Source organism: Oncorhynchus nerka, linkage group LG27 (genome assembly GCF_034236695.1).
Source record: "Oncorhynchus nerka isolate Pitt River linkage group LG27, Oner_Uvic_2.0, whole genome shotgun sequence".
NCBI classification, from domain to species: domain Eukaryota; kingdom Metazoa; phylum Chordata; class Actinopteri; order Salmoniformes; family Salmonidae; genus Oncorhynchus; species Oncorhynchus nerka.
In genome coordinates, this window is record NC_088422.1 from 77,708,382 (window position 1) to 77,734,040 (window position 25,659).

A 25,659-nucleotide genomic window follows, 5' to 3' on the forward strand; every position below is an offset into this window, starting at 1 on the left:
CAGCCTTATCTGTAAATGTAATCCAGAGAAGACAACCTCACATTTATTGAAATAGTAATCAGTCATTGCTACAGTAAAACTCTTACTATGTACGTGGCTTTTACAATAGCAGCATCAAGCCGACATTAACGGACTATTCTAAATCTGAAAGTTACAACACAAAACTAAAGCGCAAAGAGGGCGCTATGACTCCATTCCCATTCCCTGTTGATGGCAGGAAGACTATTCCCAGTTGCTGATGAAAGCGAATAGTAATTTAAAGATGGCGGAGTGCATGGCAGCACGTTTGACCGCGCAAGAGGAGCAGATAGAGCTCCTCACTCTGGAATTTAGCCTCCTACGAGACGGGTTAAATGGTGGTCCAGAGGTCGCCAGCATTCTCGCCAGTTCTCCGGAGTTGGAGAGCTTACGGAGCGAGAATGAGAAGCTCAAATTTCGTCTCGTGCACCTCCGCCGGGGTCTCCAGGAAGAGCTCGCCCTGGAGGGACAGGGCAAGGGGGGCACAAACAAAGGCCAGGAGAAGACAGGGAAACAACAACAAAGAACCGCAATTATGATAATAATAAGGTAGCTAGCTAACCACATTAGTGCATGTCAATTGTGTGGTTGTATGTGGCCTGTAGCGTGCTGTCCTAGTCCAACCAGTAGTTGCCTAGGGAGCATATAGTGGTTACTAGATAGTGCAGATCGGGAGTAGGCGGAGACATTATCCAGCATCTGCCAGATAATAATACGGTCGTCACTAACTTCCATGGCCACAAAGTAAGTCATGATTATGTCTAAACCCCGACCATTTATACAATTTATCTTCTTAAAAACGACCACCCCCCCATCACTGTCAAACGCTCCCTAAAACACTAATGCGAGACGGATATTGACCTCATCCCGTCAGTAGAGGATGCCTGGTCGTTCTTTAAAAGTAATTTCCTCACCATCTTAAATAAGCATGCCCCTTTCAGTAGAACTAAGAACAGATATAGCCCTTCGTTCACTCCAGACCTGACTGCCCTCGACCAGCACAAAAAAACATCATGTGGCGGACTGCACTAGCATCGAATAGTCCCCGCAATATGCAACTTTTCAGGGAAGTCTGGAAAGCAAAGGCTAGCTTTTTCAAACAGAAATGTGCATCCTGTAGCTCTAACTCCAAAAAGTTTTGGGACACAGTAAAGTCCATGGAGAATAAGAGCACCTCCTCCCAGCTGCCCACTGCACTGAGGCTAGGAAACACTTTCACCACCGATAAATCCACGATAAATGAGAATTTCAATAAGCATTTCTCTACGGCTGGCCATGCTTTCCTTCTGGCTTCCCCAACCCAGGCCAACAGCTCTGCACCCCCAGCAGCTACATGCCCAAGCCTCCAGCTTCTCCTTCACCCAAATCCAGATAGCAGATGTTCTGAAAGAGCTGCAAAACCTGGACCCGTACAAATCAGCTGGGCTAGATAATCTGGACCTTCTCTTTCTAAAATTATCCACCGCCATTGTTGCAACCCCTGTTACCAGTCTGTTCAACCTCTCTTTCGTATCGTCCGAGATTCCTAAAGATTGGAAAGCTGCCACGGTCATCCTCCTCTTCAAAGGGGGTGACACTCTAGACCCAAACTGTTAGACGTATATTCATCCTGCCCTGCCTTTCTAAAGTCTTCGAAAGCCAAGTTAACAAACAGATCACTGACCATTTAGAATCCCACCGTACCTTCTCCGCTGTGCAATCCGGTTTCAGAGCTGGTCACGGGTGCACCTCAGCCACGCTCAAGGTACTAAACGATATAACTGCCATCGATAAAATACAGCAGCCGTCTTCATCGACCTGGCCAAGGCTTTTGACTCTGTCAATCACCGTATTCTTATCGGCAGACACAACAGCCTTAGTTTCTCAAATGACTGCCTCGCCTGGTTCACCAATTACTTCTCTGATAGAGTTCATTGTGTCAAATTGGAGGGCCTGTTGTCCGGACCTATGGCAGTCTCTATGGGGGAACCACAGGGTTCAATTCTCGGGCCGACTCTTTTCCCTATATATTAACGATGTCGCTCTTGCTGTGGGTGATTCCTTGATCCACCTCTACGCAGACACACCATTCTGTATACATCTGGCTCTTCTTTGGGCACTGTGTTAACTAACCTCCAGACGAGCTTCTATGCCATACAACACTACTTCCGTGGCCTCCAACTGCTCTTAAACGCTAGTAAAACCGATCGCTGCCCGCACCTGCCCGACTAGCATCACTACTCTGGACGGTTCTGACTTAGAATATGTGGACAACTACAAATACCTAGGTGTCTGGCTAGACTGTAAACTCTCCTTCCAGACTCATATTAAGCATCTCCAATCCAAAATAAAATCTAGAATTGGCTTCCTATTTCGCACAAAGCATCCTTCACTCACGCTGCCAAACACCCTCGTTATACTGACTATCCTACTGATCCTAGACTTTGGCGATGTCATTTACAAAATAGCCTCCAACATTCTACTCAGCAAATTGTATGCAGTCTATCACGGTGTCATCCGTTTTGTCACCAAAGCCCCATATACCACCCACCACTGCGACTTGTATGCTCTCGTTGGCTGGCCCTCGCTACATATTCGTCGTCAGACCCACTGGCTCCAGGTCATCTGTAAGTCTTTGCTAGGTTAAGCTCTGCCTTATCTCAGCTCACTGGTCACCATAACAACACCCACCCGTAGCACGTGCTCCAGCAGGTACATCTCACTGGTCATCCCCAAAGCCAGCACCTCCTTTGGCCACCTTTCCTTCCAGTTCTCTGCTGCCAATGACTGGAACGAATTGCAAAAATCTCTGAAGTTGGAGACTTATCTCCCTCACTAACTTTAAGAATCAGCTATCTGGGCAGCTTACCGATTGCTGCAGCTGTACACAGCCCATCTGTAAATAGCCCATCCAACTACTTACCTCATCCCCATATTATTTTTATTTACTATTTTTTCTCTTTTGCACACCAGTATTTCTACTTGCACATCTATCACTCCAGTGTTCATTTGCTAAATTGTAATTGCTTCACTACTGTGGCCTATTTATTGGCCACACTATATAGATTTTTCTATTGTGTTATTGACTGTACTTTTGTTTATCCCATGTGTAACTCTGTTTTTTGTCTCACTGCTTTGCTTTGTCTTGGCCAAGTCGCAGTTGTAAATGAGAACTTGTTCTCAACTGGCCTACCTGGTTAAATAAAGGTGAAATGTAAAAAATTATTTTAGACCTAACCACGCTGCCAACCTTTTGCCTAACCCTCCCCTGCCCCTGGTCTCGAAATAGGTTGACAGCTCGGTGTGTAGTCCACTGAACATGCTTATGGAACATCATATGGCTATAAGACAACAGTTATTTATTGTGGTTTACACTAAGTAGAATGTCAATAACAATATTTGCATGTTTTTGTTCACATATAAACCAAACCATTGAATTTACACATCTGTGCAGGCAGCAACTCATGAGACTAAACCTGTTGTTGATAAGGAGAAGCCAGAGAACAACAAGAAGGCGGCACATAGAGGGGTTGGTGGCAGAGAGGTAATCATTAGGAACATTACCTCCCAAAGGTCCAATATCCCATACATCTATTCTAGAAGTCCCATGCATGCAATCAAGCGCTCCTTCAAAGTTGTGCAATATCCTTACCAATACCCAAATAATTCCCCCCAGTTTCTTTCCCTAAGTTCCTATAAATCACCATGTTACTCTTTCCAGCTGAAACCTTGGCCTGGCTACATCTCGGAGCGCATGCAGCTGTATGAGGAGCTGAAAAAGGAGAGTGATGCCCTGCTGGCCAGGAGAGCAGCAGACAGCCAGCCCATCACTGTGGAGCTGCCAGATGGACGCAGGGTGGAGGGTCAGGCCTGGGTCACTACCCCCTACCAGCTGGCCTGTGGCATCAGGTGAGGGATCTGGAGCTTATCTTGGATCATGATATCCCTGTCCCATATCTTTTTGTGCTGTGTAGTCAACTCCTATGGCCATTGTCATTGCAAAAACATTCATAGAAGTTGGCAGCATAGACACATCTGGGACAAGGAGGATCATGTTGTTACTGGGAGACATCAGTTGCACCCTTCTGTCTTTGCCATTGTTTGTAGCAACACATGAGAACTATGTGGTGATGGTGGTATATCATATTTCTCTCAGTCAGGGCTTGGCTGACAATGCAGTGATTTCCCGGGTGAACGGGGACCTGTGGGACCTGGATAGACCTCTGGAGAAGAGCTGCTCACTGGAGATCCTGCGCTTTGACAATGACGATGCCCAGGCTGTGAGTATAATGTGCCCTCTGGGCTATCATACTCTCTATAGTCTTTGTTCTTGGAGGTAGTAACAGATGTTTCCGCTCCTTGTTTCAGGTGTACTGGCACTCCAGCGCTCACATCCTTGGTGAGGCCATGGAGCGTTTCTATGGAGGCTGTCTGTGTTATGGACCACCCATTGAGAATGGCTTCTACTATGACATGTTCCTCGATGGACCCCAGTAAGCATCTATCATTGTTAAGAAAAACAGGCTTCCAGTCTTCTTTGTAAAGTAATGAGCAGAAATGATACAGAGCTGGTGTAGTGAGTAGCCTATGACAGGTGTGTTGTTACGGAGGGTTCTGTTTGATCTGTGTCCTGTCCTGGCCAGGGGTGTGTCGAGTACAGAGTTTGAGTACCTGGAGGCGCTGTGCAAGTCTGTGGTGAAGGAGAAACAGCCCTTCGAGAGGCTGGAGGTCAGCAAGGAGACCCTACTGAAGATGTTCAAGGTGAGAGGAGAGGATCTCTACACTACATTGGCATCTCTCCACCCTCTGGTGAAAGATTGTAGCTCGATTATATAATGTGTTATAGATGTTTCTTGTTCATTTGGATTGTGAGTAGATCAGCAGCAATTGGTATTTATTTTTTTCCCAATCTGTTTGCGTACATATTTTCAGTACAACAAATTCAAGTGTCGCATTCTGAATGAGAAAGTCACCACACCCACTACAACAGTCTACAGGTAAGCAGCTCATGATGTTTAGTTGTAAATCCCATAATATTATTTGGTGTACAGCAAATATTCAGAAGACTGGTTTAACATGTTGGTGAATTTGAAGAACAGAAATAGGACTGCACTCCGGTAAATTCATTTAAATTTAAATTTTTATCGCTGCACAAACGTTTCGGGTATGAGCCCTTCAGCGTGCAAGGCAATAGCAATCAATGTCCCACCAACAAGACCACACAGGTGGGCATAATTATCAATTCAGCCAGTATTGTCCCAATCAAGAGATCCAGCAGAGGGAGCTTTCGGGGAAACGTGACGATCAAATATAGATCTATAGACACACAATACAAATACATGATGTCATTACCTAAATATTTGGCATATTTATAACCTACTACAAAAAAAGCAAGAAAAAGACCATTCCTCATTAAGGCCTGCTGGGGCAAGAGTGGCCAAGCGGTCTTTCCATTATGTCTCTCATTGGAGAGGTAATTGATCCCTATCTCCTCCCCTACGTGGCGCTTTCACCAATTCAATGCCCATATAATGTAATGCACTTAGTTCATGATTATTGCTGTTGAAATTTCTGGCAACAGGTCATTATTTTTCCATCATGGTTTCGAATGGAGCTCTTATGCTCACATATCCTTGTCTTAAGTTCCTGTTTGGTCTTACCCACAACATTAAAGTCACAGGAACACACTTAAGTAGATATACAAAATATTTTGTGTTACATGCTATTCTACCTCAAACCTTTATCCTCCCACTCGAATGGGGATGGATAAGAGTTCCCTCTGATCATGGCATAACAGTGGACAGTTGTGACAAGGAAACTGCCATCGGGAATGATGAAATGCAATGCTTTTCTTATTAGGCAAATCTGACTGTACTAAATAATCCCTTTCAATTTGAGTGTCTCTTATAGCAAGACCTCGGGAGGGATTCAAACGCTTTACCAAAGCTGGGGTCGCTGTGTCATATGTGCCAATGTCTATTAACCACTTCCTTGATCGACCTTGAAATGGGACTGAAGGTCAACACAAAAGCTAAGAGGGAGGAGAGGGATTCCTTTGACGTGGTTGCAATAATGCATTCCACTCAGCTTGTCTTATTCTCAAGGCAATTGTCCAATAATTATTCTTTATACCCTCTTGTTTTGAATCATTCACATAAATCTTTGGAATGTACATCAAATTCTAAATCGGTCACAAATGCGAAGGATTAGGCTTTCATATATTATGGTAAAAATATGTTTTTATGAATTTGAAGACCCTCACTGGTCCATGCCCTGCTAAAATTAGTTTTTTTTTTTACTGTTTTAGATGTGGGCCTCTGATTGACCTGTGTCGTGGGCCCCATGTAAGACACACAGGAAAGATTAAAGCCTTGAAGATCTACAAGGTATGTGACGTGATGCACACACAGACTACAATATCCAACCATTTCTTAAGCTGAAAAACAGTGTCACAGTATCTCCTCTCCGCTCCTTTCTTGTAATATCGACAGAACTCTTCTACGTACTGGGAGGGCCGTTCAGACATGGAGACCCTTCAGCGTATCTATGGCATCTCCTTCCCAGACTCCAAGATGCTGAAGGAGTGGGAACGCTTTCAGGAGGAGGCTAGGAACAGAGACCATCGGAAGATTGGAAAGGTTAGTCCTCACTGTGGGGTGGTCACTTGACTGAGGAAGACTATTTAGTTGGTTTTGGTTTCTTAACACAGCCATTGAAAGAGACCCTCAATTAATATAATGATATATGTTCGTATATACTGAACAACAATATAAATGCAACATGTAACAATTTCAAAGTTTTTGTTGAATTACATTTCATATAAGGAAATCGGTCAATTGAAATAAATGAATGATGCCCTAATCTATGTATTTGACATGACTGGGCAGGGGCGCAGCCATGGGTGTGACTAGGAGGGCAGAGGTCCACCTTTTTATTTCCCCCACAAAAGGGCTTCATCACAGACATACTTTTTGGGGATCTTTTTTTAAAAACTTTTATCCAAAGTGAGTTACAGAACTGCCAACATTGAAAGTGACAAATCACTCTAATTTACTTTGTATTTTACAAACCGACCTAAAGGCGCCAGCAAGCTTTAGTTCGCCTGGTGGCAAACCTTCGCATGGAAAACGAGAAAAAGTGGAAAATAAACTCAGCAAAAAAATAAACGTCCTCTTACTGTCAACTGTTTATTTTCAGCAAACTTAACATGTGTAAATATTTGTATGAACATAAGATTCAACAACAGAGACAAACTGAACAAGTTCCACAGACATGTGACTAACAGAAATGGAACACTAACAGAAATGGAATAATATGTCCCTGAACAAAGGGGGGAGGGTCAAAATCAAAAGTAACAGTCAGTATCTGGTGTGGCCACCTATGCATTAAGTACTGCAGTGCATCTCCTCCTTATAGACTGCACCAGATTTGCCAGTTCTTGCTGTGAGATGTTACACCACTCTTCCACCAAGGTACCTGCAAGTTCCCAGACATTTCTGGGGGGAATGGCCCTAGCCCTCACCCTCTGATCCAACAGGTCCCAGACATGCTCAATGGGATTGAGATCCGGGCTCTTCGCTGGCCATGGCAGAACACTGACATTCCTGTCTTGCAGGAAATCACGCACAGAACGAGCAGTATGGCTGGTGGCATTGTCATGCTGGAGGGTCATGTCAGGATGAGCCTGCAGGAAGGGTACCACATGAGGGAGGAGGATGCCTTCCCTGTAACGCACAGCATTGAGATTGCCTGCAATGACAGCAAGCTCAGTCCGATGATGCTGTGACACACCGCCCCAGACCATGACGGACCCTCCATCTCCAAATCGATCCCGCTCCAGAGTACAGGCCTCGGTGTAACGCTCATTCCTTCGAGGATTAATGCGAATCCGACCATCACCCCTGGTGAGACAAAACCGCGACTCGTCAGTGAAGAGCACTTTTTGCCAGTCCTGTCTGGTCCAGCGGCGGTGGGTTTGTGCCCATAGACGACGTTGTTAGGCGTCTCACAGTACGGACATTGCAATTTATTTCCCTGGCCGCATCTGCAGTCCTTATGCCTCCTTCCAGCATGCCTACGGCATGTTCACGCAGATGAGGAGGGACCCTGGGCATCTTTCTTTTGGTGTTTTTCAGAGTCCGTAGAAAGGTCTCTTTTGAGACTCAGTAGCCAGTATACACTTCCTCAAAATAGTCAGAATTAATCTAAGAAAACTCAAGAAATCTGTTATTAATTTTTACGTTTTTGCCGAGGAGATCTTAGTCGTGTAATTTTACATCTAACTTAGATGCTTGGTGCATTATTTCCAATGAAGAAATGTGCATGAAAACTAGTCTCTAGTTGAATAACAAAGAATTTATTGAAGAATCCCCTAAAGTTGACCACTCATGGACGAAGGGGCATATACTTTGGCTTCCAAAGTTCGGCTGGTCTCAAAAAAATGTTGTGCCCAAACAGCCGAAAAAACCCTTACCGAAGTCCAAAACGAAGAAAACATCATAATGTCTTCATAATATATGCACAAACTCTTCAGAACTTTCGACTAGGAAGTATGCGGACGCTTTAAGCACTGCATGCTTACTGTTGTTGCTTGGTTGTTCCTGTGGGGGGTGCTGTGTGTCTAACTGCATGATGTATCAGTGAGTCATACTATGTGAGCTCCAGCTGGTCCTCAGGCAGGCTGGATCTATCCTCCCTGCGGGAGACACAGATGGCAGCAACCCCACGGCCCGTCCACAACTGATTACAACACAACCCTGATCTCTCTATTAAACCATGGACTCACTGCTGCTTTTATTTTCATTGTTGTTATCCAGGGGGACAAAGTCTAAAGTAATTTTTAAACATGTTACTCCTATGATGGTGTGATCCTTTTCATTTAGAAGTTGAAGGTTTAGAAGTAGAGGACATGTCTGTGGGTGTCGTTCATGGACAGATTTGCTGTCGTTTGATTGAACTTCTTCCCCACAGAGAGGATGAGCTGCCTCACTATCTGTAACTGTCAATCTGTGAAGTCTTTAAGCTTCCTCTCTGTTTGTCTCTACTGTACAACAGGAGCAGGAACTGTTTTTTTTCCATGACCTGAGTCCTGGCAGCTGCTTCTTCCTCCCGCGTGGAGCCTACCTATACAACACACTCACTGACTTCATCAGGGTAAGATGAGACCAACCAGCCTCAACCACCTACACCTGGTCACAGCCAAAAGGCAGAGAAGCTATCTGTCCATCTTCTGCCAATATACAACAATACCCACCTGTAGAATTCACAATTACAGCATGATCATGGACTACTTTGGTTCTTTATAACCATAGTAACCGAAAGGATGCTGAAGTTAAGTACCACTCAGTCTTGCTGTGATCTGGTGAATGTACTTTGCAGGAGGAATACTGTAGAAGAGGTTTCCAGGAGGTGGCCTCTCCTAACATCTATAACAGTAAGCTGTGGGAGACTTCAGGCCACTGGCAGCACTACAGCGACAACATGTTCTCCTTCCCAGTGGAGCAGGACGTCTTTGCACTGAAGCCCATGAACTGTCCTGGACACTGGTAGGTACATTGGTTTGTTATTTGGCCGATTTCCCAGACACGTTTTAAGACTGGTCCTGGACTAAAAACCAACTCCGTGGCCTTGTAGTTAGTGTCCATCCGCCCTGATGTTGGGAGTTTAATCCCCGGCCATGTTATACCAAAAACGGTAAAAATGGGACCCAATGTGTCTGCTTGGAATTCAGCATTAGGAGATAGATTGGGGGTAAGGCCCTGCAATAGACTAGCGTCCTCTACGGGGGGTGTACTTCTACATCAAGCTGCCTCATGCTGCAGAAACAGGAGATGCAAGGCTACTTGATTACTTACTAGACTAAAGACCATGCTCAATGGAGAATATCCACTGAAATGACTTTACTCCAAGACTAGGCTTAACCTTTGTCTGGGAAACTGGCCCTCCCTATAAGTTATTGGTTAATATGAAGGTATGATGGCTTATAAGGAAGGGACTTTCAAAGCATTTATGTAACCTTAACTACTCCCACTGCTTCAACTGCATATCTTCTCATCCATCACCCTCTTTTTCCGTCCACCTTCTCCTGGATCCTCCCATCCTCATCTTTCTCAGTCTGATGTTCAGCCACAGACCTCGGTCGTGGAGGGAGCTGCCTCTGAGACTGGCTGATTTCGGGGTGCTCCATAGGAATGAGCTATCGGGGACACTGACCGGCCTTACGAGGGTGCGCCGCTTCCAACAGGATGACGCTCACATCTTCTGCACCATGGAACAGGTACAGTTGAAGTCGGAAGTATACATACACCTTAGCCAAATACACCTTAGCCAAAAACTCAGTTTTTCAGAATTCCTGACATTTAATCCTAGTAAAAATTCCCTTCTTAGGTCAGTTAGGATCACCACTTTATTTTAAGAATGTGTTGAGGGAATGATTTATTTCGGGTTTTATTTCTTTCATCACATTCCCAGTGGGTCAGACGTTTACTTACACTCAATTAGTATTTGGTAGCATTGCCTTTAAATGGTTTAACTTTGGTCAAACGTTTCAGGTAGCCTTCCACAAGCTTCCCACAATAAATTGGGAGAATTTTGGCCCATTCCTCCCGACAGAGCTGTTGGAACTGAGTCAGGTTTGTAGGCCTCCTTGCTCGTACACGCTTTTTCAGTTCTGCCCACAACTTTTCTATAGGATTGAGGTCAGGGCTTTGAGATGGCCACTCCAATACCTTGACTTTGTTGTCCTGAAGCCATTTTGCCACAACTTTGGAAGTATGCATGGGGTCATTGTCCATTTGGAAGACCCATTTGCGATCAAGGTTTAACTTCCTGACTAATGTCTTGAAAATAAAGGGAACACTTAAACAACACAATGTAACTCCAAGTCAATCACACTTCTGTGAAATCAAACTGTCTACTTAGGAAGCAACACTGATTGACAATACATTTCACATGCTGTCGTGCAAATGGAATAGACAACAGGTGGAAATTATAGGCATTTAGCAAGACACCCCCAATAAAGGAGTGGTTCTGCAGGTGGGGACCACAGACCACTTCTCAGTTCCTATGCTTCCTGGCTGATGTTTTGGTCACTTTTGAATGCTGGCGGTGCTTTCACTCTAGTGGTAGCATGAGACGGAGTCTACAGCCCACACAAGTGGCTCAGGTAGTGCAGCTCATCCAGGATGGCACATCAATGCGAGCTGTGGCAAGAAGGTTTGCTGTGTCTGTCAGCGTAGTGTCCAGAGCATGGAGGCGCTACCAGGAGACAGGCCAGTACATCAGGAGACGAGGAGGAGGCCGTAGGAGGGCAGCAACCCAGCAGCAGGACCGCTACCTCCGCCTTTGTGCAAGGAGGAGCAGGAGGAGCACTGCCAGAGCCCTGCAAAATGACCTCCAGCAGGCCACAAATGTGCATGTGTCTGCTCAAACGGTCAGAAACAGACTCCATGAGGGTGGTATGAGGGCCCGACGTCCACAGGTGGGGGTTGTGCTTACAGCCCAACACCGTGCAGGACGTTTTGCATTTGCCAGAGAACACCAAGATTGGCAAATTCGACCACTGGCGCACTGTGCTCTTCACAGATGAAAGCAGGTTCACACTGAGCACATGTGACAAACGTGACAGTCTGAAGACACCGTGGAGAACGTTCTGCTGCCTGCAACATCCTCCAGCATGACCGGTTTGGCGGTGGGTCAGTCATGGTGTGGGGTGGCATTTCTTTGGGGGGCTGCACAGCCCTCCATGTGCTCACCAGAGGTAGCCTGACTGCCATTAGGTACTGAGATGAGATCCTCAGACCCCTTGTGAGACCATATGCTGGTGCGGTTGGCCCTGGGTTCCTCCTAATGCTAGACCTCATGTGGCTGGAGTGTGTCAGCAGTTCCTGCAAGAGGAAACCATTGATGCTATGGACTGGCCCGCCCGTTCCCCAGACCTGAATCCAATTGAGCACATCTGGGACATCATGTCTCACTCCATCCACCAACGACACGTTGCACCACAGACTGTCCAGGAGTTGGCGGATGCTTTAGTCCAGGTCTGGGAGGTCATACAGGCACTACTGAGCCTCATTTTGACTTGTTTTAAGGACATTACATCAAAGTTGGATCAGCCTGTAGTGTGGTTTTCCAATTTAATTTTGAGTGTGACTCCAAATCCAGACCAAATTGGATTTAAATTGATAATTTTTGTGTGATTTTGTTGTCAGCGCATTCAACTATGTAAAGAAAATAATATTTAATACTCCTTACTATTTAAAGAGAATTTCCCCTCTGATACAAAAACTCAAGGCAAACATACTATTTTGGAGAACTCTCCCAATTTCTTTGCTCGGAAGAATTAATGCCATTAAAATGATCTTCCTCCCACAACTGCTCTACCTATATCAGAACATCCCAGTATTCTTACCTAAATCCTTTCATAAACACCTGGACTCAATTATCAATCCCTTCATCTGGGATTATAAAACACACAGGATAGGTAAAAAACACCTCTGTAAATCCAAGATGGAAGGAGGATTGTCTCTCCCAAATTGTATATTTTATTACTGGGCCGCTAACCTCCACGTTGTTACGTTTCTGCTGGATGACGCACTTCCGGCATCCAGCTGGCTTACTATGGAGCGTGAGGAGTGTCACCCCTTCTCTATTGGCGCTGTGATTTTGGCGCCTGTCAATCTGGAGATGTCACTTTATTGTAACAATCCTATTATACATAGCACAGTCTGAATCTGGAAGCAAATTAAAGTCCACTTTGAGCTTAGACCAATGTCATTCATGCTCCCTGTCGCCAGGAATTCCCTTTATTTCTTTGAGCAGTGTATATACATAATTTGTCTCCCTCATGATGCCATCTATTTTGTGAAGTGCACCAGTCCCTCCTGCAGCAAAACACCCCCACAACATGATGCTGCCATCTCTGGTGCTTCACTGTTGGGATGGTGTTCTTCAGCTTGCAAGCCTCCCCCTTTTCCCTCCAAACATAACGATGGTCATTATGGCCAAACAGTTCTATTTTTGTTTCATCAGACCAGAGGACATTTCTCCAAAAATACGATCTTTGTCCCCATGTGCAGTTGCAAACCATAGTCTGGCTTTTTTATGGCGATTTTGGAGCAGTGGCTTCTTCCTTGCTGAGCGGCCTTTCGGCTTATGTCGATATAGGACTCGTTTTACTGTGGATATAGATACTTTTGTACCTGTTTCCTCCAGCATCTTCACAAGGTCCTTTGCTGTTGTTCTGGGATTGATTTGCACTTTTCTCACCAAAGTACGTTCATCTCTAGGAGACAGAACGCGTCTCCTTCCATGAGCCGTATGATGGCTGCGTGGTCCCATAGTGTTTATACTTGCGTACTATTGTTTGTACAGATGAACGTGGTACTTTCAGGCATTTGGAAATTGCTCCCAAGGATGAACCAGACTTGTGGAGGTCTACAATTTTTTTTCTGAGGTCTTGGCTGATTTCTTCTGATTTTCCCATGATGTCAAGCAAAGAGGCGCAGAGTTTTAAGGTAGGCCTTAAAATACATCCACAGGTACACCTCCAACTGACTCAAATGATGTCATTTAGCCTATCAGAAGCTTCTGAAGCCATGACATCTTCTGGAAATTTCCAAGGTGTTTAAAAGCACAGTCAACTTAGTGTATGTAAACTTTTGACCCACTGGAATTGTGATACAGTGAATAATCTGTCTGTAAACAGTAGTTGGAAAAATGACATGTCATGTAAAAAGTAGACGTCCTACCCGACTTGCCAAAACTATAGTTTGACAACAAGAAATTTGTGGAGTGGTTGAAAAATGAGTTTTAATGACTCCAACCTAAGTGTATATAAACTTCCGATTTCAACTGTAGATGACCAGCTATGGCTATTGAAGAGGAACATCTTATTAAAGTAGCTAGGTACCAGGGTTGGGGTCAACTTCAAATCGGGAAGTAAATGGACATTTCTGTTCCAATTTTCCTTATTTCTTCATGAAATGGAATTGACACCAACCCTGCTGGGTACTTAACCTCCTCGCCATTCAGATGACCCTCTGTATTCCCTTTCTCTTTCTTGCAGATCGAGTCTGAGATGAAGGGCTGTCTGGACTTCCTCCGCTGTGTCTATGATGTCTTTGGCTTCTCTTTCCAGCTGCACCTTTCAACCCGTCCAGAGAAGTACCTAGGAGATATCGCTGTCTGGAACCAGGCTGAGAAGGTACAATTAAATATGCGTGTCCATGAAATATTCCTGAAATGTCACATAAAGAAACATCATTTAAAGGAAGAATGCCCCAGGATGCATTTTGAAATGTATGTTAATTGATTCCTTCTGTTTAAAAGCAACTGGAGAACAGCCTGAATGAGTTTGGGGAACCATGGAAACTAAACCCTGGAGACGGTGCTTTCTATGGGCCCAAGGTTTGTATTACAGCAGCTGATATTTCCTTGCTGGATATTTTCTTCACCCCTTCAATTAAATAAGGTCTAGAATTCTCAGGAAATCAATTTAATTAAAGGTTTGTACTTATTATAGCCATGGATATTTCCCTGGTAGATATTGCATTTCCCCTTCAATTAAATAAGGTCTAAAACTCTCAGGGAGGAAAACCATGTAATACTTTTGTTGTGCCATTTCAGATTGACATTAAGATCAAAGATGCTATTGGCCGGTATCATCAATGTGCAACCATTCAGCTGGACTTCCAGCTTCCTATCCGCTTTAACCTGACCTTTGTGGGGTGAGTGAGTCACCTAATCAAACTAGTCGTGACACAATGCTGAGTCTGTATCCTGTTATAGGAAGCAAGATTAGTCATTAATCCCTCCTTCAGTATGAGTTCTCACCTGAACACTTTGTACTAGAAAGTGGACTTAAAAGTCCTTTAAATAATTAGATTTAAAGTTGGATTTTTAATGAGGTAGAAAACATTATGAAGCTCTATAAACAACTGTATAAATTTTATTCAAAAGGGTAAAAAAAAGTAAAGTTTTATCTTGATGAGACTAACCTCATTGAGATAAAAAAAAAAGTTTTTAACCTTTTTGAATATAATTTATATAGTTGTTTATAGAGCTAAAGGTAGAATAAATAATGGTTAAATGCGTAGTTATAATTGAGCATGAAGTGGTGCTGTGACTGATATAGTTGTTGAATCATGTGACATGTAGGAAGGACGGGGATGACAAAGCGAAGCCGGTCATCATCCACCGGGCCATTCTGGGCTCTGTGGAGAGGATGATAGCCATCCTCACTGAGAACTACGCTGGGAAATGGTGAGTAGCAAAGAGGACCAATTAATTTGTTGTGTTACATAAGATGCAATCAGACTGGAAAATCAGTCATGTATAAAGATGTTTTTCTGCTCTTAAATGTCTTAATCGTGTGTGTGTGTGTGTGTGTGTGTATATATAGTGTTTTGATTTGCTACTTATGCAGCCATATTGTGTTTCTTCTCCAGGCCCCTCTGGCTGTCCCCACGTCAGGTGATGTTTGTGCCTGTCAACCCTACCTGTGAAGAATATGCCAAGAGGGTAACCCTAGCCTTCTATTTCCGAAACGTGTCTTCCTTTCATATTTCTACAGTTTATGATCAGGGCCGGATTAAGAAATCATAGGCCTTCCCCCTTCCCGGCACATCATTTTCCGTGAACAAATCTGTGTACCAAGATGCAAATTCAATGCGTGGTAAATTTACTGTTGACGAAAAAGCCTCTTCATAATAAAGCCATAATAACATTTGTCATGTGGCATAGGCTACAGTTGAGCAGAGGCATTTTTAGGATTTCCACACGCAGTGAATTTGTTTTTATCAGGGTCCAAAACAAATCTGCCTTTTACATGACTGAAGACCTTAGCTGAATATTTTTAAATAGCACACAACTGACCAAAATGAGTGGCTACTCTGATTGACAAACTGAGATCAATCTGGTCTTGAATTCAAACAAACAATAACCCAGGCCAATGAAGCGACACGCAGGTTGTACAATATTAGGAGGAAATATATACATACATACAATATATATAATAGGCTACAGTCGGCTACTAAATCAAATGTCCAGTGGCACAGTGACTCAACTAATGATGATTAAACCATAAGCTACACCATAAAGCTACTCACGGTGATAGGCTATTGCCACGACGAGCACATCGGCTCTCTCAAGATAAGCTACTTTTAAAAACAGTGGTGCTGTTCGCAAAATATTAGGAGTTTTTGAGAACAATTTCCTTCTATTGGTTCTACAGACAGATTCGTTTTCACTATTCGGAAGTAAGCAAACTGTACATTTTTCCCGCAATTGTATTTAGAAATTTGCAAAAGGCAAACCGACAACTGCAACCAACCATAGGAATATAATCCATAGATGGCAGTTCCCATTAGTCAGGACTGGCGTCCATTGCTAGTGTACCAATGAGTTTAACAGTCAAATTGCCAGGGTATGAGGTTACAAACCCCTTCTATGGATTATATGTCTATGGCCACAATGCGAAAAGCTGTATATTTGGTGCGCATGCTGCCCAAACTGCAGCCTTCCTGACTGTAAGCACACCGGTAAATTCCAAAATAAAGGAAACACTTGAGTAAAAGAGAGATACATAATAGTATATGTTATGGTGTAGGGTGCAGTTTATTGGCATGGTTTAGGTCCACTTGTTAAATCTATGCCAAGGCGCATTGTAGCTGTTCTGTCAGCTTGTGGTGGCCCAACACACTTTTAAAACACTTTGTTGGTGTTTCCTTTATTTTGGCAGATACCTGTATGTACATGTGATAAAAACAAATCCAGTTATTTTTTAAACTATTGATCCTCTATGGCTAAATTATGCTCTGTGGTGTATTTTTAAACATTGAGAGCGGTTCCTGTGGTTGGATACAAAAATTACGTACACTGAACAAAAATATAAACTCAACTATTTAAAAGATTTTACTGAATTACAGATCATATAAAGTAAGGATATCAGTAAAATTCAAATGAATTCATTACGCCCATATCTATGGATTTCACATGACTGGGAATACATATATCCATCTGTGGGTCACAGATAGCTTTAAAAAAAAAAGTAGGGGCGTAGATAAGAGAACCTCCATTTGCCTCATACATTACGACACATCTCCTTCGCATAATCAGGTTGTTGATTGTGACCTGTGGGATGTTGTCCCAATCCTCTTCAATGGCTGTGTGAAGTTGCTGGATATTGGCAGGAACTAGAACACACTGTTGTACATGTCGATCCAGAGCATCCCATACATGCTCAATGGGTGAGTATGCAGGCCTTTTCTTTTTTTTGCCTCTTACGGGCTTGGGCACGGCCCTGACTCACACAATTGACCAGTCACATTTATTTATGCAGTTACCCAATAAAGGCAGGGTCCCCCAGTTACCCACATGGGCCCCTTACCTCCTCTCCTTCCCCATCTGATGATTAGCAGAGCGGCAGCAGCAGGCTGTCAACACTTATTGAGAGCGGGCTGAGCGGGAGTCCTATTGTAGTTGGCGGTTGCAGCATACATTTTTTTTGTTGATATACTACATGTATTGTATTTTTGTTTTTTGTAAAAAACACATATATATATATTTGCCTCCTCTTGGGCCCCCCATGGGCCTGGGCCGAGGGGCTTCAGCCCTGAATTAAGATGGCCCTGTTCATGATGCTGCACATTCATCATTCCGTTCATCATGATATTAACCTATGTCTGTTGGCAGTTCCATTTTATCAGTTCATCTTCCAGTAATTTTTTATGAATTTGTATTTAATGAGTGGTTATTCTGTCCTTCAGATGTGTAAACAGTTTGTGGAGGCCGGATTCATGGCAGACGCTGATCTCGACTCCAGTTGCCTCTTAAACAAGAAGATCCGCAACGCCCAGTTAGCCCAGTACAACTTCATCCTGGGTAAGAAGGATTACTATAGTCGATTTTTTTTTTGGGCCATTCATATATTCATGACTTTTACTGTCACAATGTTTGCTAGTATCAAATTTTCTCAGCTGCCAAAAACATGATTGTACTCATCACTACAGAAATGTTGTTGTTGAAAATGTGAGTGTGTTAGGGCAGCTGTGTTTGCTGTGATTTGGCAGTGTGGGGACTGTGAGCTACTTTGTGCTTTGTGTCTTGGCAGTGGTCGGTGAGAAAGAGAAGCTGACTAACAGCGTGAACGTACGTACGAGGGACAACAAGGTTCATGGAGAGCTGTCTGTCTCTGAGGTGCTGGCTCGCCTGACCCTGTTGAAAGAGTCACGCTGCCGGAACGCTGAGGAGGAGTTCTGAGGAGAGAGGGTGACCACATGGTTCCCAGAAGACAAAATGTTTTATGCCAGATAGTTTTCTCTGTCAACAATAGAAGAACAAAAGGGACATGTTTATGTGAATGCAAGAGGTCTGTGTGGAAAGGATAGACATGGAAAGGGGTAGATTAAATGTATTGACATTTAAAAATATAATTTTCTAATCAACTGACAGACCCTTTCTGTATTTGGAGTAGTTGAATATGTATGTTTCTTTGATTGTCAAATCAATTTGAAAGAATAGTGTCAGGAAGTGAGAAACAATATTGGTGATAATGTATTTGGTACAGTAGTGCAGGGTTTCTTCAAACTAGGTCCTAAGGCCCCCCCTGGTTTCCCATTTAGTTTGTTGCCCTAGCACCACACAGCTAATTCAAATAATCAAAGCTTTTTGATAAGTTGGTTATTTGAATCAGCTGTGTAGTGCTAAGGAAAAAAACAAAACATGCACCCATGGGGGGCCCCAGCAGTTTGGGAAACCCTGCAGTAGTGTATGAAAAACCATGCTTTTTACACTAATCTGAAGGATAGAATGTGGATGAAGGAAGATGTCATGAGAATATTATTTATTGGGTTGAGGTTAAGCCAAATAAAACACTTTTGGGAAATATTAAATAAAATCATGAAGTAGCTCTGTCCTCTTGTTGGATTGTGTCTTGGAATAAAATATTGTGCCTCCCCTTTTATAATTTTATTGTTCATTGGAGATGCAAGTAACTTTTTTCATTTGACAAAACTACTTTGACCCTCTTGAGATCTCTGCTCTTGAATGATCTTCATACGTCCCCTTTAAATGGGCGGGTCACAAGGCTAAGAAAGGGATTGAAGTTGATTTACGTTGGCACAATGGCTACCGTCAGTCAGATTTGGCCATTTGAGAGAAGACGCTACCTAAAAGCCCATGGAATCACAACATTGTTCATTTTGGATCTATGTTTGCGATGTGTGAATGGTAAGGCTATGAAACAAAACATGCTAAAGCGGATTTCTATATACCAGGGCTAGGCATCTGTGATTTATGTTTTTTCTCTCCGCGATGCTAGTTAGCTGGCATAACGCGTTACATTAGCTAGCTAGTTAACAAGAGTTTATGGCTAGTATCCACACAATGGTAGTCTACAGCCAATTTACTGTATTCTGGTCCTACTGTATTTTATCTGGCAAGCTAGCTAACTAATGTACAATTGCTCCAGCAAGCTGTGTTTATTAGCTTGCTAGCTATAACAGCTAACTACATGATGCACCCTCCCCCTTATATGCCAACTCCTGTCTTCCAGGGTACCTGAGCTCCCCACACGTGGGCCAGGAGCCCCCTTACAGCCGAGATGCTCAGCCAGTCATCACCAGCCCGGTGGTGCCTTCTCCATCTGGTAAAATCTCCCCAGCCTCCATCCATGGGATGTTTTTATCATGTTGACACTGACAGTGCCTCTTTGGTATGCGGTTACTGAATGAGGTCCATGGGACAACATATCTTGTGAATTATTTTGCAGCATCTCCAACTGATTCAGATGGCTATGCTGCCAACTGCCCCAGTGGGGGTCAATGCAACAGACTGCCTGCTGACTGCTTCAACTGCAGCTATCATCACAACTGTAGCTATGGCAAACCAGCGTCTTTCTCTTGCAAGGCCAAGAGAGGAGTCCACTGCACAGTGAGTTCAGTTCGCCAGTTGGACACAGATTGTTCTTGACAAAGAACAAGGAGCTCCATTTACAAAGAAAGTATGTAACTGTAGCACTTTGTCATTGTGCTGTTGATGCTTCAGTATGCTGTTTATTTTTCTCTGCTTGCAGGTGGAGTCGGGGAAGCAGCAGACCAACTTCTCCCTGTCCATCACTTGCCAGTTCTGCTGGCAGCTGGACCTGTCTCAGTACAGGTGCTCCAACTCAACCAGCTGTATGACCGTTGCCTGCCCTCGCAAACGCTACAAAGCCACCTGCCAAGTACTGGACCACGTTCACTGCTTAGGTATACACTTACTGTACAGTGTGTCTGGTTCATTATTATTCAGATACATACACACCCCTCCATATGTATTTGGACAGTTATTATACACTGCTCAAAAAAATAAAGGGAACACTAAAATAACACATCCTAGATCTGAATGAATGAAATATTCTTATTAAATATTTTCTTTACATAGTTGAATGTGCGGACAACAAAATCACACAAAAATGATCAATGGAAATCAAATGTATCAACCCATGGAGGTCTGGATTTGGAGTCACACTCAAAATTCAAGAGGAAAACCACACTACAGGCTGATCCAACTTTGATGTAATGTCCTTACAAAAAAGTCAAAATGAGGCTCAGTAATGTGTGTGGCCTCCACGTGCCTGTATGACCGCCCTACAACGCCTGGGCATGCTCCTGATGAGGTGGCGGATGGTCTCCTCCCAGACCTGGACTAAAGCATCCGCCAACTCCTGGACAGTCTGTGGTGCAACGTGGCGTTGGTGGATGGAGCGAGACATGATGTCCCAGATGTGCTTAATTGGATTCAGGTCTGGGGAACCGGCGGGCCAGTCCATAGCATCAATGCCTTCCTCTTGCAGGAACTGCTGACACACTCCAGCCACATGAGGTCTAGCATTGTCTTGCATTAGGAGGAACCCAGGGCCAACCGCACCAGCATATGGTCTCACAAGGGGTCTGAGGATCTCATCTCGGTACCTAATGGCAGTCAGGCTACCTCTGGCGAGCACATGGAGGGCTGTGCGGCCCCCCAAAGAAATGCCACCCCACACCATGACTGACCCACCGCCAAACCAGTCATGCTGGAGGATGTTGCAGGCAGCAGAACGTTCATGGCGTCTCCAGACTCTGTCACGTCTGTCACATGTGCTCAGTGTGAACCTGCTTTCATCTGTGAAGAGCACAGGGCGTCAGTGGCGAATTTGCCAATCTTGGTGTTCTCTGGCAAATGCCAAACGTCCTGCACGGTGTTGGGCTGTAAGCACAACCCCCACCTGTGGACGTCGGGCCCTCATACCACCCTCATGGAGTCTGTTTCTGACCGTTTGAGCAGACACATGCACATTTGTGGCCTGCTGGAGGTCATTTTGCAGGGCTCTGGCAGTGCTCCTCCTCGCACAAAGGCGGAGGTAGCGGTCCTGCTGCTGGGTTGTTATCCTCCTACGGCCTCATCCACGTCTCCTGATGTACTGGCCTGTCTCCTGGTAGCGCCTCCATGCTCTGGACACTACGCTGACAGACACAGCAAACCTTCTTGCCACAGCTCGCATTGATGTGCCATCCTGGATGAGCTGCACTACCTGAGCCACTTGTGTGGGTTGTAGACTCCGTCTCATACTACCACTAGAGTGAAAGCACCGCCAGTATTCAAAAGTGACCAAAACATCAGCCAGGAAGCATAGGAACTGAGAAGTGGTCTGTGGTCCCCACCTGCAGAACCACTCCTTTATTGGGGGTGTCTTGCTAATTGCCTATAATTTCCACCTGTTTGTTGTCTATTCCATTTGCACAACAGCATGTGAAATGTATTGTCAATCAGTGTTGCTTCCTAAGTGGACAGTTTGATTTCACAGAAGTGTGATTGACTTGGTGTTACATTGTGTTGTTTTAAGTGTTCCCTTTATTTTTTTGCATTTTGGACTTAGGATCAAGTGTTTCATGAGGCAACAGTCCAGAGGTATGTCACCCTTTATTTAAGGGTCTTTTCATACATATATTTGACCATTTAGAAATGAAAGCACATGATGTATGTAGTCCCACCCATGTGAAGTAAGTATTTTGTCAAATGTTTTGTATTTGGTTCAATATTCCTTGCACGCGATGACTACATCATGCTTGTGACTCTACAAACCCCTCGAATGCATTTGCAGTTAGTTTTGGTTGTGTTCTGGGTTATATTTTGTCAAAGTAACTGAATGATGATTTTCTTTCTGAGTAGATAAGATACTTCTAAACACAATTAATCCTGATAATGCCATTATTAAGAAAAACCATGAATGAATCATGAATAATGAGTGAGATGGCATTCAGAGGCTACAACAAAACATGCTAAACTCTCACCATTACCAATATCTGGGGAGAATAGTATTTTTGGGGGGGGTATGCTCTTTGTGCCTCTAACCTTCTCACTCATCATTATTCATAATTGATTCAAGATTATCTATAATCATGTTAGCATCCACATGAATGTAGAAGTGTTCAGAAACATCTTCTATTCTTACTTACAATAAAAGTGATTCAAATGGCACAAGACATTATTCACCATTCAGTTCCAATTGGGCAAAACAAACCCCAAACGCAGTTGAGTCACAAGCTTGATGTAGTTTTGGCGTGCAAGGAATATGGAACCAAATTCTAAACTTTTGACTACACTATAAGTTAGTTTGTCCAAATACTTATGACTCCTTCAAATGGGGGGACTAGTTACAGGAAGTGCTTTAAGACCAAAATGTATGAAAATACCCTCAAATAAAACATTCTATCTCAAATCTAAAATGCTGGAGTATAGATCCAAATGCTTCACTGTTCAAATGCATTTGGAGGGGCGTGTATACTGCCCAAATGCGTATGGAGGGGAGTGTAATACTGCCTGTCTTTTGTTCTCAGGTAAAAGAGTATTTCAGAAACGTTTGTACTGCAACTGGACAGGAGGGTACAAGTGGTCTACAGCACTGGCACTCAGGTAAAACTCCTGCACAAGCATACTGTCAAAACCTCTTAATGATCTGACCCCTTTTTTCAATTTCTGCCTAAAATGATATACCCAAATCTAACTGACTGTAGCTCAGGACCTGAAATAAGGAGATGTATGTTCTTGATACCATTTGAAACTAAACATTTTGAAGTTTGTGGAAATGTGAAATGAATGTAGGAGAATATAACACATTAGATCTGGTTAAAGATAATACAAATAAGAAAATATGCATTTAAAAAATGTTTTTTACCAGCTTTGAAATGCAAGGCAAAGGCCATAATGTATTATTCCAGCCCAGGCACATAATTTGCCACTAGATGGCAGCAGTGTATGTGCAAAGTTTAAGACTGATCCAATAATTGAGTCTTGGGTTGAAAGAATAAGACTTATTCATCACTCAAATCTCTTAAGGACAAAACAAGCCGTGATGAAGGTTAAAAGCAGCAAGTGTCCATCCTACCACCTCTGACAACAGAACATCAGCCGTAATTTTATTTTAATTTCCCGACGATTGTACACGTTGACTTGCCACCCTTTGTCAACACCAAGAAGGTGGTCTACTGCTTACGGCCGACGTTCAATATGGTGCGCCTTCCCGCTTAGATGTCAATGTCTTCTATGCTCTTCACTGTTACCAGTAGAATCCCAGTTGTGTTATTGTTGTGTTTCTATCTACAGCATTACACTAGGTGGATTTGGGGCTGACCGGTTCTATCTAGGCCAGTGGAGAGAGGGTCTGGGCAAGCTGTTCAGTTTCGGTGGCCTGGGCATCTGGACCCTGATTGATGTGCTGCTGATTGGAGCGGGCTATGTGGGGCCAGCCGATGGCTCCCTCTACATCTGAGATCTGTGATTGATGCCCACTCCACAGGCATGATGGTTGTAGGGTTGATACCCTCTCCATTTCAGTTTAGACTGTCTGACTGTAAATATCCACTCTATGGAGATGCCATTCCATTATCACACCATCTGCTTGCCCAAACTCCCACTGTCTGCAAAGACTGACTTCTTGTCCCATCTGCCACCAGTTCAGCTTCAAGGTCAGCCTTGTCAGGTCCGCCTCTAGATCATCAAGCCCAAGCGTCCTTCACTGATATACTGTAATACAAGCTGCACTGAGCATCGTTTTGTTTGGTTAATGGTGATTAGAGTTGGTCAGGCTGATATGGACTGACTGGAGAATGGGAGGTAGGGACAGTTAAGCAGTGCTTGGAATTATATTGTAACAATGGCCACCTATGGTGCTCCATGGTCATGCATAGGAGACCAGTAACCATGGCTACAGAACACAAAATGGACTTATTATTATAATACCGATAACAGAAACAAAAAGTGCTTGGAAGAAAAGCAGTGTTTCTTCCCTGTAGGTTTTGTAAAAGCATGTGGCACCTGCTAAGTGTGATGAACGGTTATGTGCATCGGTGGATAGCAGATCAACCTTTCAGTGTTCTGTCTGCAAACCAACCAGCAAAAGAGTACTAGAACGGTTATTTTCTTTGGAGTGTAACATTGCAACATGAATGTCAGATTGCTTGGTTGAAAATGTGGTTGGGATACAGATTTGGGGAAATTACATGGTTATTATGGCTGGGGCTTAAATTGTGTATTTATATTTATTGCATTGTGGATGTGCACCACAGGAGGCTGTTGAGGGGAGGACGGCTCATAGTAATGGCTGGAACGGCATTAAACGCATGGAAACCATGTGTTTGATGTATTTGATACTATTCCGCTCCAGCCATTATCATGAGCCCGTCCTCCCCAATTAAGGCGCCACCAACCTTCTGTGATGTGCACCAATATGCATATGTCAGATTTAAGCATTATATGGTGAAACGGCTAGCTAGTCAGCGGTGGTGCGCGCTAAATAGCGTTTCAATCGGTGATGTCACTTGCTCTGAGACCTTGAAGTAGTGGTTCCCCTTGCTCTGCAAGGGCCGCGGCTTTTGTGGAGCGAGGGGTAACGATGCTTCGTGGGTGACTGTTGTTGTGTGCACAGGGTCCCTGGTTCACACCCAGGTATGGGCGAGAGGACGGTCTAAAGTTCTACTGTTACAATGGCATTGCGCTACAGCTCTGCATGCCTAAAACACACAATCTGTTCTCGTAAAGCTGTGCAGGCTTCAACTAGGTCACTAACTGGTTCAGAATGGTTTTAGTACTAGTTTTCAAAGAACTTGTACAACAGGTTTTTTTCTTCATTGCTAATCGCCCAGCCCGAATGGTTACGATATGTAACCTCCCATATCCAGAGCTTGAGTATGTGTGCTGCACAAACTGGTAACCTATATTTCTGGTGAAAATGTGTTCATGTTCTGGAGGTAGGATTTGTTTTTTTTGGAACACTGTAATGACAATGTTTGAGAATTGTAAATATAAATTTGTGAAATATTATTGAACTTTGTGCCTTATTGTCTTCAGCCTGCTGTTAGTATTGTCTAGTATTATAAGCATACTTGAATAAACAAAACCATCTGGTGTTATTTCCATGATGATTGACCTAGACTTCACCTCTACATTCTTTCACACAGTAAAATGCCGTGCCACATCTTTGAGACAGTGCCGTTGGATACAGGCCTACAGAAAGATAAGCTCACTACCGTAAACCAAGAGCTTACTGACTAATGGTTGTGAATACATACACCATATAACATACAATTGGTGCTAGCATGTGTTAGCGCTTCTCATTGGCTAATCTGCATACGCTCCCCATCC

The 25,659-nt window shown here is 43.7% G+C and overlaps 1 protein-coding gene and 1 pseudogene across 1 annotated transcript; both read left to right on the forward strand.

The window, feature by feature from the left end:
• The first annotated feature begins 88 nt into the window (after nt 1–88).
• On the forward strand, nt 89–18,957 carry LOC115112467 (threonine--tRNA ligase 1, cytoplasmic-like; annotated as a pseudogene).
• A 131-nt stretch (nt 18,958–19,088) lies between these two features.
• LOC115112470 (TM2 domain-containing protein 3-like) lies at nt 19,089–25,338 on the forward strand. The gene is made up of 6 exons (XM_029639555.2): nt 19,089–19,224; nt 19,550–19,642; nt 19,766–19,926; nt 20,069–20,243; nt 22,857–22,932; nt 23,623–25,338. The coding sequence occupies exons 1-6, from the start codon at nt 19,119–19,121 to the stop codon at nt 23,786–23,788; spliced, it is 777 nt and encodes a 258-aa protein (XP_029495415.1). The 5' UTR covers nt 19,089–19,118; the 3' UTR covers nt 23,789–25,338.
• The last annotated feature ends 321 nt before the right edge of the window (nt 25,339–25,659 follow it).

What these genes read in the sequence shown, in the direction of transcription:
- LOC115112470 (XM_029639555.2), top strand. Translation starts at nt 19,119, where the DNA reads ATGGCTACCGTCAGTCAGATTTGGCCATTTGAGAGAAGACGCTACCTA. An exon ending in ATGTTTGCGATGTGTGAATG is followed by an intron (nt 19,225 to 19,549) that starts GTAAGGCTATGA and finishes CCTGTCTTCCAG; the next exon opens with GGTACCTGAGCTCCCCACAC. An exon ending in TCTACAGCACTGGCACTCAG is followed by an intron (nt 22,933 to 23,622) that starts GTAAAACTCCTG and finishes TTCTATCTACAG; the next exon opens with CATTACACTAGGTGGATTTG.